Consider the following 13,769-nt stretch of genomic DNA (forward strand, 5'->3'; position numbering starts at 1 on the left):
AGTTTCACTCCAGCATGCATCCGTGCTGCTGGTGCAATATGAGTTCCAGAGATCTGTATCTAACAGTATCCCTAAGAACAACTGGATCCATTAAAAAACCTTACAAAGACTATGTCACTGCCGGAAGAGATATCAAAACAGCAAAACATTTTGAAAACCCGGTTCACCTTCCTATTTTTCGTTCACAAATTTTGATAACTTACTTGTGCTTGACATTATCCCTCCTATGGAACTGCACCTGATGTTTGGTGTTGTCAGCTACACTCTGAAATGTCTTAAAAATGTATTGAATTCATTAAATGAATGGCTGACAAACCATCACATAAATCTTCAGCCTTACCATGGTAGACATTTTAATTGTCCTGATTGCCGAAAACTTTCGAAAAAATCTGATGACCTTCTTCAATGTGCTGAAAATCTCTCTGCACACAAAGCCATTCCAATAATTGACTTTTTGCAAATGTTAAACAAAGTTGTTAAATCTTGTTTTGGAAATAAATTGTGTCACAACTATCAGGAAAAAGTTCAAGAACTCAACCCCAAAAGTTTGTGCTGTCTTTTATCATGTTAAGCACTTCATTCACAGAAAAGGATACTCACTTTGAATTTACAGTGAACAGGCTACTAACGGCCTCCACTACACTTTTCAAGCTTATTGGGATCGATTTAAATGTGACTCCACAAATCCAAACTACAGAACAAGACTAAAACACTGTTTTGCAGACTTCAATGCTAAACACATGTAAAAACATCCACTTAATTTGCTCATATGCCAATTATTTACAAGGATTTTTGTTATCAGTTAAGAACTTTAACAGAAAATTACTGCTACTCAATTAATGCCTCTCAAAATGTGATGTTTCTAACCCTTTCAAGCTAAAAAAGAATTTTGTCTTAAACTGAAGTTTATTAAATACCTGTAATATAAAATTTTAAAATATCTTTGTAAAAAGATTGATAAACAGTGTCTTTGATATATTTAAAGAAATGAATCAATAAATATGCTGTAACTATGCTAAAAAAGAAACCGCCTAGACAAGCCTTTAAGTAGAAACCGCCTAGAATAGCCTTTAAGTAGAAACGGTCTAGATAGATTTATCGTGGAATTTTCAAAGAGTTTTGAACGAAATTCGAAACAGAGTAAAACAGGACGTAAAAAAACCACACAAACAGAGGGTATAATCTCACTTCCTTTTTTCTCACTCAACTACAAAATCAATAACTTCATTTAAATTTTGATCTACGTATATTTCGTCAGCAGGGGGTGTAATCATAGCAAAGATTTGCTCCATAGCTCCAAGCAACTTCATCATTTCTTCGTACGTTCGTAGATCGGTTTTGATGCGTGAACCTAATTTTTTAAGCATGTGATCGAACCTTTTGTTCGTACCAACAATAGAGGAGTACATGGCTGAAAAAAATCAAAGCAAAACTTTTATAGAACACGAAAAAAAAAAAAACTTCAACATTTGTATTAATTTTATATCCGAATCTTCGTAACGTTTCCATTACGTCTTTAACTTCTACAACTACTGAATTACAAAAGTGTTACAAAAAAACGGAACAAAGTTTTTCAATTTTTAAAGAAAATCCCGAATTTTTTCTCGATAACAAAAGGGTGCCGAATTCCACATGATTTTGTCCATTAAGTCCGCAGACTTTTCATCATTTGATCTTTTTCCTCCTAATTGACTTTGCGATGTGTTCCTTCTCACTAAGTATCATTTTATTTTTACATCTGCGGTGTTTCAGTTCTTTTCTGTACCACAGGAGATTACAGGCAGTCAAAAACTCGGAAAGTTCCCCAAATTATAATAATGAAATTATTAGAAAAAGTAATTAGGCTCATTAAATAATTTAACTAAATAATTAGAATTATAAAATTTGATTCGTCGAAACTACCAAAAGATTGATTACAATACAATCAAGTGTTACAGAAAAATGGACAGCCACAATTTAGTGCTAATTGTACATTTAAATGCTAGAGTGAATTAATTTGCGAAAAATTTTTTGCGATTTTTTTAAAAAAAAGGTTGTGCTGTGAACATTTGACCTGGAAAAAGCTTCCATTTATAGGCTCTAAACACCCGAATTATTTATAATTAATAATTGGATTGTAGACAACATTTTTTGTGGAAGCCAATGTTATCATTGATTTGAAACTTCATTACCGTATCTTTATTAAAATCATGCTGTAGAGGAACATGATTTGATTATTCAATAAATGAGAAACTACTTCTATTCTTTTTTTGCTAAAAAATAAACTTACTCAAAACAAGATCTGCTATTGGTACTAGTGTTTTCGCATAAAATGGCCGAGATATATTTCTAAAAAAAAAAAAAAACAGACGATGAAAATATAGAGAAAAATTTACGCCAAGAGGTTAAGAAATATATACTTCACATACTAGAACCAAAGATTGAATTAATGTTTACTTCACTAAAAAGTTCATTAAGTTTTGTAAGGAGTCTGCGTCTCTATCTGCAAGCGCTATTTCTAAAGCATTTCTTCTTGACAGTTCTGTCATCAAACTGATTACATAATCTGTATTACTGCGCTCTTCACCAAGCACAAGGTCAAGCGCGTCGCGATAGCGAAACTTTTGTAATAGACGATCGGGTTTTGAAAGTTTTCGTGCGAAAGTATCACGGATAACAACATCATGCTAATTTATTAAACATAAACCAGAACGCAAATTAGGGATTCAAAAAAACAACAACAACAAAAAAAAACAACAACAACAAAACCAAAAAAAATTAATACTTTATGTGCTTTTGCTGATTGATTCCTAACACGGTGTAAATAAGTTCCTGGTATAAGCTTACGCGCTCGCTTCTGACTAGTGCCTTTAGTGGCCGAATTTTGATTTTTATGACGTAAAGAAATTGCACCATCTGACATTCCAACCGTTAGGTGTTGACTATCTGCCTAAAATGCAGTCAGTGACGACGTAAGATACTGGCAGGAAAATACAACACATAGATAACAATCAATTAAAAATAAAATAATAATAAAAAATGTTAAGGTTTTTCCTTGATATTAACCATAATTATGAAAAAAAATCTTTTTACTGAAATATCCATGGCCAGTATAGGAGAAGGATAGTCAATGTTTGCTACCAACGAATAATCCTGTACGTCATAGACTTTAACATGTCTAAATAAAAACACACTTGGCTATTCATGTAATTTATCATGTATTTTTAACTAACTATATCTACTGATATGTTAGCTCTGGTCTTATATATACATATATATATATATATATATATATATATATATATATATATATATATATATATATATATATATATATATATATATATATATATATATATATATATATATATACATACATATACACACAGTGGTTTTCATAAATTTAGACGCACTCATTTTTTTTTACATATATGTAAGAAAATGCTTAAAGTAAAAATAAAATAAAAGTGCTACCGCTATGTTTCATATATAAATTAGTAGAGGAAGTGAAACTCTATTATAGAGTACCTTAATTTTTTTTACAGGATGTTTATTACTCATTCTATACCAATTAACACAAAAAAGTTAATTGATAAGCTTGATTTTATTTTATTCATAAATTTAGACGCACAATCAAAAAAGTCTTATATCTTGTTAGTTGATAGTTAATTAGTAGTTTTTTTCCCATATTTCTCATTAATAGGCGTAAATTAATTGATTTTGTCAAAAAACCTTATATAGATATAACTTACCTAGAATTAGTTAATCATAATTTGATAAAGAAACAAGAGTTAATTTAGTTTTGCACTAAAAAGACGCGAAAAATGGGCAAAAGACGTATAACTCAAGCTGAAAGGTGGCAAATAATTGCTCACATCAAAGAAGGAACCAAAAGTAATAGAGAAATTGCTAGGTTAATAGGAGTTTCTGAGAAATGCGTTTGGACAACGAAGCAAAACTTTCTTCACACTGGTGGTGCCAGCGAGAAAACGAGGCTAGGTAGACCCTTGTCAACCACCAGAAAGGACGATAGTGCCCTTTTTAGAGCTGTCAGAGCTAATCCAAGAATTAGTTACAAAGAATTAAACACATAATTCAATACAACGCGAAATACATCTTTTTCTAAAAGCACAGTCCGCCGAATACTTATTAAATACAAGATTAGAGTCTACTCTGCTTTGAAGAAACCGCTCTTGCGTCCATATGATAAACAAAGGAGACTAAAATGGTCTCGTGAAAGAAGGTATTAAACAATAGAACAATGGAAAAACATTATGTGGAGTGATGAGAGTAACTTTGAGCTTATCAATTGCAAATCTATCATAACAGTCAAAAGAATGGCTCACAAAAAGTATTACGCCAGATACATTAGACCGACTGTACAAAGTGGAGGAGGCTTGATAGGAATCTGGTCATGCTTCAATTACAAAGGTGTTGGTATGTGCCAAACATACACCGGGAGAATCAACTCCAGAATATACGTAATAGTACTGGAAAACAACCTAATTTCATCAATTGACCTGCTTATGCTCAATGATAAACCATGGAAACTTCAACAAGATGGCGCTACTACACATACTGCATACTATACAAAGGAGTGGTTCAACGATAATAATATCAAGACAATACCGTAGCCTCCATACTGACCTGATTTGAACCCAATTGAAAACATTTGGGTTTGGATTGACCGTGAATTGGCAAAGGTTCAAATTTCCACACTTGACCAGCTGAAGAACATCCTTAAGGAGACCTGGTATAGGGTCCCCGAAGCGATGTGCAAAAATCTTGTTGAGTCTATGCCTAGAAGAGTTCTTAGTTGTATTAAAGCAAAAGGCAGATACATAAAATATTGATAGGTTCATAAATTACGCCTCCTAATGTATCGTGCGTCTAAATTTATGAACATTTTTTTTTGTCTTTTTTAATACCATGTAGTTGTACCTAATTATTACTTAATATTTGTATTTTTTTTGTAAATTTTTTTAAAATTTTGTATTCTGTATGTATTTATCTTATAAATAGGAAAAAAAATCTAAACCAAAATCTTTTTTCATTATTGTTTTATCGTTAAAAAACTAAAAATTTAAATTCTTAAATATGAGTGCGTCTAAATTTATGAAAACCACTGTATATAAAACAATTGTTGCACATTTTATGATTTTTTTTTAAAAATACAGAAACATAAGAAGTCCTTACGCTAAAAGAGCATTAAACGTGATCCCCTAAAAATTACATCCCATATAAATATATCATAGCACCTGTCAAGTGATCCAGATAATAATCGAGTATAATCTCCATTAAAACAAAGTGATGTTATTGTTTTTTGATGGTTTGAAAACTGATGATAAAGTTTACCACCAGCTAATATGTCCCAAACATTTATGTAATTTCCACCTGCAGAATAAAACAGATGTAGTTACCAACTATACTCTAAGGAATGATGAGGTTATCAACTATACACTAAAAAATGATGTGGTTTTAATCTTCCTACAGTAAAATGCTGATAAAGTTACCACCTATACAATATAACAATGATGCCACCTAGACACATTAAAACGTAGTTTTAGCAACTATCTACACAGTGAAACGTTAACCCCAATACTATGATAAAGAAACATATCATTTATGTTTTTATATTTTACAAGATTTTTAAGAAACTCTAAATTATCTACAGATAAAAAAATTATGAACTAAAATAATTTTATTATTTTAAGATTAACTATAAAAAGTTAATACTAGAACCTAGTTATTCATTTTTTATTTTTGTTCCAAGGATCAAACTTGAAAAAAAAAAAAAAAAAAAATACCTGAAGAGATACAAAGGCTACCATTTTGATGAAATATTACACATTCAACTGGTGCACCATGCTTCATTTCCATAGCTACTGATGATGAGCGCAAGTCCCACATTTTTATGGTATGATCATATGATCCTAATGTAAAAATGTTTATTTCAATCGCATGTAGTAAGAAAACAAACTTAATCAACAAATTAACAAAGCAAATATGAAAAATAAAATAAATAAAAACCCTAAGAAGATAAAACTAATAAGAAAATCAGGGGAAAAAACAATACAATCAGGTACCACTAACGAATATCTCAGAACTTGTTGGATTAATGCATCCTGATCTTATATAATCCTAAAGTAAAAAAGAAGTGAAAAAAACTGTATCTATACTGCTGGCCAAAGTTTGAGACCAAAAAAAAAGTTAAAGGATAAAATAATATGGTAACATAGGTATTGGAGCTACCAAAGTGTTTAGGTTTCATAGAATATGTTAATCCAACTATCTTTCAAGAAATTCCACAAAATTCCTGCTTGGGTGGATACAGGCTTTTCTGTCCAGTTTGTTTCACAGAGGTTTAATAGAATTCAGGATTTTGTGAAGGCCAAAATCATGTTGTTCAAGACATTTTCACCTTCTTTTCGAACTAAATAGCATCTACATAGTTTGGAGCTATGTTTGGGATTATTTTCAAAAGAAGAAGTTAGAACTCTTGAACAAAATGGAACTGTATTTTGTTCAAGAGTTCTAACTTCTTCTTCTTTTTTTCATTATATCACCAATTTTAAATAAACCTCCAACAGGAAAATTAAAAAAAGAAATAATGTCAAACATGACAGAGCCCCATGATCCTTCAATGTAAGCACCATGCACTCTGGTAACATCTTCTCTTTGGCAAATTAAATTCTTTTTTTTAATCAAATATCTTAAACTTTAATTTGTTGCTCCAAAGTACTTCAAAGTCTCCTTTTATCTATTCACAGTGAGCAAGGGCCCATTTTAGCTTTTTTTCTTATGTTAAGGGCAAAGTAATGTTTTTGACTAAATAATTACATATTTGCACATCTCATAAGTAGTCTCTAATGTTTGAACAGCAGCATATATAACAAAATATTTTCTACAGTTTAACCATTTAAATATTAAAGTTCATAACAAACCTTAGTTTTTTAAGATTTCAGCATTTTTAAGCAGTTAATTTGTAAACTTTTAAACTTATGTAATCATTTATCAAAAATTATGAAGTAAAAAAGTTTCTCTTGTTAAAACTTCAGAACTGTTGTAATTTGTTGGTTGCAGTAATAAAATTAGCACTAAAAGAAAAATGTCAACAACATTCCAGTATTGTTGATACTTAATACAATATAAATACATGCAGAAAAATTTTAAATCTATTTTTTAAAATTTACCACCAATAAACTTAAACAGTTGTACTGCTTCATGATAACTCACTTTATGTGCCTTCACTAAAAATGTTTCTTTTTCAGTGGGAAGATCCCAGCAACGAACAGTTTTGTCATCAGATGCCGAAAAAACCTTCATATGTTCTCTACCAAAACTACACACATGAGTTGGTCTAAAAGTTTTTTAAATATGATTATAAAAAATGAGAGAAACTAATAAAAATTGCAACATAAGAAAAGATAAATGAATATAAATATACTTGGTGTGACCCTTCAAATTTCTCAGAATAGCTCGACTATTTACATCTAATACCTAAAAAAAAAAAAAAAAATTTGCTTAAAGTTACATACATACATACATACATACATACATACATACATACATACATACATACATACATACATACATACATACATACATTACATTACATTGCATACATACCTAGCAAGAAATTTTAATCATAAAAAAAGAATTTGTTTGTTTGTAAGTTTGTTATTAAGTCATTTAAAAGAAGAAATTCTTATTAACAAACTCTTTAGATTAGATTTGGATCCCTCTGTTTTTTTTTTGTCTGTTTTTTTTTTTTTGTTGTTTTTTTGTTTTTAAATAATAAAGTTGAAATTAGTAGTAAATAAAGATGTTACTTTTATAGTTTTATCCAAAACAACACCTTTATTATTAAAATACTTTCTTTGTTTTGAATATGAGTTTCTTAACTTTATAAAAAAAATTAAAAACTTAAACTTTTTAAAAGTTTCTCAAACGTTTTTTTCTCATTCTCTGGTATCTTTATATAAAAAATCTTTATGTAAAGTTTTGTGCAGTCATTAAAAGTATGTTATTCAGAACAAGTTGGTCAAGGGTACATGTACCTGACCCAACCATACCAGACATATTCATTTCAAAATGCACAAAACTTTAAGTGTAAAAACTTTATGCAATAAATATAATAATTATTTACAAAAAAAAATTGCCATCTTATTAATTAGCTTTAAGCATTTTTCTTCAGAAATCTTAGAATGGAGGGGGAAAAAAAAAAAAATCATTTGTTTGAAAATAAACTTCAGATGACTCACAATAGAAAAATATACATGAATAAATTTTAACAAAAATCTTTACTTGTACAGTACCACTTTCTCCACCAGTCACCATTAGCTTTCCATCTAATCTATATCGAGCACCATAAACATTCTCCTTTGATCGAGAAGACGTGCGCTTGACTTCATTGGTATAAGGAGCAAAAACTTGCACCTTTTTACAAGAATAAATTTATAATAGTGATAAATCAAAATTCCATAACAAAATGGAAAGGTGAAAAATTATTAACTTGATATATCATTAAATTGAAATATCATTAAACTGATAGTCAACACAGCAACAATGATTTATTTAAAATTGTTAATTCACATAAACCATAATTACTGATATATTTAAAAACTTATCTTACACACACTTTGCTCATCTTATACACACTAGGCCAATTTAACTGCCAGACTACTTTTGTCTAGTGCATATAGAAAAATTAATCTTATTTATATCAGTCATTTATCCCTATACTTATGTAAAAAAAGGCTTCTGAAATCTGGACATAGTGAAAACGAAAAGATTTTTTTAAAGAAAATGTAGTTGCATATAAAAAGTAAGATTTTTAAATTATATTTGTTTTTCTATATTTTCAAAAGCTACTGGTAACACCTGGTCTCCATAATCTGAATCCATGATCATGACCCTCTATCTTTTAAAACTTAAATTTTTGATGAAAACTTCTACCAAAAGTTATCTATTCCTTAGTTCACAAATGATCGTACACGACATGACGCTGTACATGACATAGTGAAATAAAGACTGAAAGTCTTTATTTCACTATGTCATGTACTCTACTCATTCCCCCCCCCCCCCCCAAAAAAAAAAAAATCTTAGCAAAATCTTGTGCTGATAAAAACAAACTCTTTATCTGGGTTATTGTATCAATTGGAGTCAAATTTGGTATTTGATTGTAAAATATTGTTTTTCAGAAAGTACAGATTTTCTTATTTCTTGTTTGAATTATTACCTTCCCAACTTTACGTATTTAAGCCAGCTGTGGAACTTAGGCCAAGGAATAACATAAAACCAATTTAAAGGAACTAGTTCCACAATAAGCGTGTTATGCAGATTTAGATTAGAAGACTAATACAATTCATAAAAACTTTTATGGACAGTTTTACTGAGTTTGTACAAACTTGTTGTATCAATAGTCAATTCTAACAAGGCTTTGGTTTGTTTCTCTGTCTCTATTGTAGAAGTAGAAGCTCCAACACAACATAAAGAAAAACATTTTCCAAAATGCCCTAAGAATCCAAATAGTTCATTCCCACATTCCAAATCAAAAGCAATATATGGCTAGTATATGAAAAAATGATACATTTTTCATAAGTTTTTTACAAATAATAGAAAAAATTTGTAAAAACTTGTAGAGCCCCATTTATCTCATTTAGCTAGTATTTTGTATAGCATTTAATATTCCACAACTGTTGTGTACCTTAACAATCTCAATCTTACATTCTAGTGTACTGATGATAACTTTGAGAGAATTGCCCCCTGCAGACAAGCAGAATATATACCCATAGCAACCTAATAAAAAAATATTGCAAAATTAACTTTAAAAAATGTTAACTTTGGAAATTGTTACCTGTTTTTATTTCTTTTTCTAAACAGAAAAGTAAAAGCAAGTCTTAAACTAATTAGAGGCTAGTTTAGAATTTATGTTCATGTTAATTATTTACTATAAAAGAAAATTTTATGAAATTTAAGAAAGGAACTTTAGATAGAAGTGCAATTATTTTCAGATAGGCCACAACACTGAGTCCTCGTCTAATTTGTTGATAATTTCATGATAGCAACATTTTCCCACCCAATTTGTTGATACAGAGTAAGGCAAAGTTAACTCCCCCATTTGGTTTGCTTACAATTTTGAAATAAATGAAAGATTTTTGTTTTTATTCAAATGATATGTTTATTTAGCATTTAAATTTTTTGTTTGTCAATTTTCAAAAATGATAACAACTAAATGTCTGCCTTTAGTGGCTCTACACAAACCAGCTCTTTTTATTGAATTTTTCATTACTTTTTTGAGTATTTCAACTGGTATGTTTTCTATTTCTTGTCGAATATTGTTTTTCAGTTGATCAAGAGTTTGTGGTTTATTCACATACACCTTTTCTTTTAAATAACCCCATAAAAAGAAGTCTGGAGCTGTTAAATCAAATGATCTTACAGGCCAATGCAAATCACCAAAACAAGAAGTTAATCGACCTAAAAAAAGTTCTTTAAAAATCCGTGTTGTTTCTTTGGCTGTATGTGGTGTGGCACCATCCTGTTGAAACCATATATTGTCCAGATTTTGTTCTTTGATTTGTGGCATTAAAAAGTCTTGGATCATTTGTCAATAATTATCACCAGTAACAGTTGTTGTTTGTGCATTTTCATCTTCAAAAAAATAAGGTTCAATGACATTTTTGGCATGAATAGCGCACCAAACTGTTATTTTTTGTGGATGCAATGATGTTTCATGAATGATTTGTGGGCTTTCAATTCCCCAGAATCAAGATTTTTATTGACATGGTCAATGAGATGAAAATGTGTTTCGTCACTCATTATCATTTTTTCACTAAAATTATCACTTTTTCTCGCAAGATTCAAAATGACATTCTGTACTTCAAACACTGATTATGGTCTCTGGGCAATAGCTTTTGCATTAACTGGATTTTGTAAGGGAAAAGGTGTAAATCTTTTTTTAAAATTCGTCAAAGAGAGCACTAAGAAATGTTAAATTGTTGAGCACGTCTTCTTGTTGATGTTTTTGGTGACTCTGCAACACTTTCAAGAACAAGAGCGATATTTTCTTCAGAGCGAGCGATTCTTGGTCTTCCTGAATGGTGAGAGTCTAAAGTTGTTCCATACTGTTCAAATCGATTTGATAAAGATCAAATTGTTTTCTTATCAGTTGCTGATTGATTACAATGTCTTTTTCAATATTTCTGTTGAGTTAACACAACTGACTTATTTTTTAAAATAAAAATAGTCACGATTTCTGCACGTTGTTGTGGATTGAATCGATTCATAATTAATTTTGATCAAATTACTTTACAGCTGTAATTCATAATTAATTTTAACAAAATTACTTTACAACTGTAAAAAAAAAAAATGACAGTTAACATTAAAATAAAAAAAAACAGCTCTTTCAAATAGGGGAGTTAATTTTGCCTCACCCTGTAGTTTTATGTTCAATATAACATTTTCACCAAGAAAAATTTGGAATAAGATTTAAAGCGTGTACACGAAATAAATGTGAAAGTAGAAAAACAACTAAAAAAAAGTACTCCTCAATTTTTATTTTGAACCAAGTAATAATTTTAATACAATAATATAAGAAGATCAAACATTAAAAAAAAAAATTAATTATTCCTGTGGGAATCTAATAAAATTTCGAGCTTTTGCTTTAGTGGTACCCATAAGCTTGCGCATAGAATAAGAATCAAAACTATTTGATGCTTTTTTAAATGATATTTTAATATCTTTAATGTTTCTGCAAAGCTTTTTTATTTTTTTCATTTTTCTTTTAATAATAGCCCAGTACTTTTCAATAACTCTCAATTCTGGGCAGTTTTTGAGGATTTTCTGTTTTAGGCACAAATTTCACATTCTTTTTATACCATTCCATAGCTAGTCTACAATAATGAATTGATGCTAAATCAGGCCAGAACACAGGTCTGTTATTGTGTGATTTAATGTGAGGTAAAAGGCGTTTTTGTAAACATTCTTTAACATATATTTGACCAGAAAGTGTGGACTGAGAAATATAAGGTGCTGATTTTTTGCCACAACTGCAAATAGCTTGCCAAATCAAAGCTTTTTTAGCGAACTTGTTATGTTTTGTGTATTTACTTGTTATGTTTTGTGTATTTACTGTGTATAACTTCTTATCTGCTTTTCCTCTATATTTGGCAATACAATAAACAGCACCAGGAATTTGTTGATGATCGTACTTGATATAAGTTTATCATCTTCAATAAAACAGAAATTTTTAGAAATAAAATTGTCAAACAACTTTCTGCCACAGGTTCTTGCACTTTTTTGTTGGGTTTCAGAACGGTTGGGCACTTTTTGTGCTTTGAAAGAATGAAAACCATGTTTATTTCTAACTTTTGCAACGAAACTATGAGAAACTCCATATATTTTTGCGCGTTCCCTGAGTGAAAGGCTTGGGTTATTCTTAAAACTGTTAACCAATTTTCTAACTAGTTTTATATCTTTAAAACCTTCCTTTCTTCCACCACCAGATTTGCGTTTGATCGATTTGGTTTGAGAAAAACGTTGAATAACACGACTAACGATGTATGGATGTATTTGCAACGATTTTGCTATCGAATTGTAGCTACTATTAGGATTTTGTAAATATTTGTGCATAATTTTTTCTCTTACGTCTTCTTCTTTTGTCATTTTTAAAACTAATTTCAAGTTAAATCCAAAAACTAACATATTTTTTTGTAACCACAACACGTTGTAAACAAAATACAAAACAATTAAAAAGATTTTAATACAACCACTGAAAAAAAATGATTAATAAAAAATATTCTTTCACATTTATTTCGTGTACACGCTTTATACAAATATTTATTAATTTTATATTTATAAATATATGTAAAATTCAGTTTAGTATTATTCTTTAACATTTATTGAACCTTACAACAATATTCTACAATGAAGATGTTTATGAACTTTAAGAGTCAAAAATTAGAAATCTTTTTAACATTATTTCTGGTATTTTTTTAAAAAATATATGATCTAGATTTCAATAACCTTTTTTTCTGTAAGTGCAGGCATGTTACTTTGATGAAAAAAGGATTTATGAGTGCCACAACATTAACCTGGCAGCTACTTTGGTGTGATGCTTTAGTATGTTTTTAGAACATAATTGAAACCTAACAGCTTATCAATATTGTCAGACATTTTAAACGATTATTTATAATGCTCATTTAGTAAATATTTACATAAAACTCATTAACATTTGGCAGAATGAAAACAAATCTTTTTACAAATTAAAATAATATTCCATTTTTATATAGCATATAAAACTTTGAAAGTTAAAAAAAATGCTCTTAATAACATTTTGAGAGAGAATCAAGAAAAAAAGAGAAAAACTATAAAATTACCTTAGCAGAACATGTCACAAGACAGTTATAAGGCTCAACAGGAGAAAAATGAACATAATTAATAGCTGAAAACTCTTTCACAATAACAGGGAACTAAAAAAACATTTAAATTAAAAAAGTTCCATGATTACTCCAAAAACTGCAAGGATAAAAGTATAGGACCTGGGAGTCCCCCAATATCATGACCCTATAGGTTGTTAAAAATAAGAAGCTTGTAAATCATGGCAAATCAAGTGAACACACAAAGCAAAACCTGAAACGCTTTCCATTGCTTCTGTTCTCTTGAATCAGTTCTTAGTTCTGTTTTTGGAAATTTTTTTAACGGAAGCTTTTGAAATACGCCAGCCATTTTATAATTTTATAAAGAAACTAAAAAAGTAGCACATTTAAGATTAAGATATCATGGTT

The 13,769-nt window shown here is 29.5% G+C and overlaps 1 protein-coding gene across 1 annotated transcript; it reads right to left on the reverse strand.

The window, feature by feature from the left end:
- Positions 1–1,172: 1,172 nt before the first annotated feature.
- LOC145187524 (U3 small nucleolar RNA-associated protein 15 homolog) lies at positions 1,173–13,759 on the reverse strand. Its single transcript, XM_090084235.1, has 13 exons — positions 13,615–13,759; positions 13,362–13,454; positions 8,287–8,418; positions 7,427–7,479; positions 7,216–7,339; positions 6,066–6,120; positions 5,787–5,912; positions 5,238–5,373; positions 3,073–3,157; positions 2,765–2,929; positions 2,437–2,666; positions 2,270–2,328; positions 1,173–1,411 (listed from the first exon to the last, which is right to left on the reverse strand). The coding sequence occupies exons 1-13, from the start codon at positions 13,708–13,710 to the stop codon at positions 1,200–1,202; spliced, it is 1,566 nt and encodes a 521-aa protein (XP_089940361.1). The 5' UTR covers positions 13,711–13,759; the 3' UTR covers positions 1,173–1,199.
- Positions 13,760–13,769: the final 10 nt, after the last annotated feature.

Source organism: Hydra viridissima, unplaced genomic scaffold (assembly GCF_058129835.1).
Source record: "Hydra viridissima isolate aposymbiotic clone 2 unplaced genomic scaffold, HvirCarnegie_v1 scaffold_1, whole genome shotgun sequence".
Taxonomy (NCBI): Eukaryota; Metazoa; Cnidaria; class Hydrozoa; order Anthoathecata; family Hydridae; genus Hydra; species Hydra viridissima.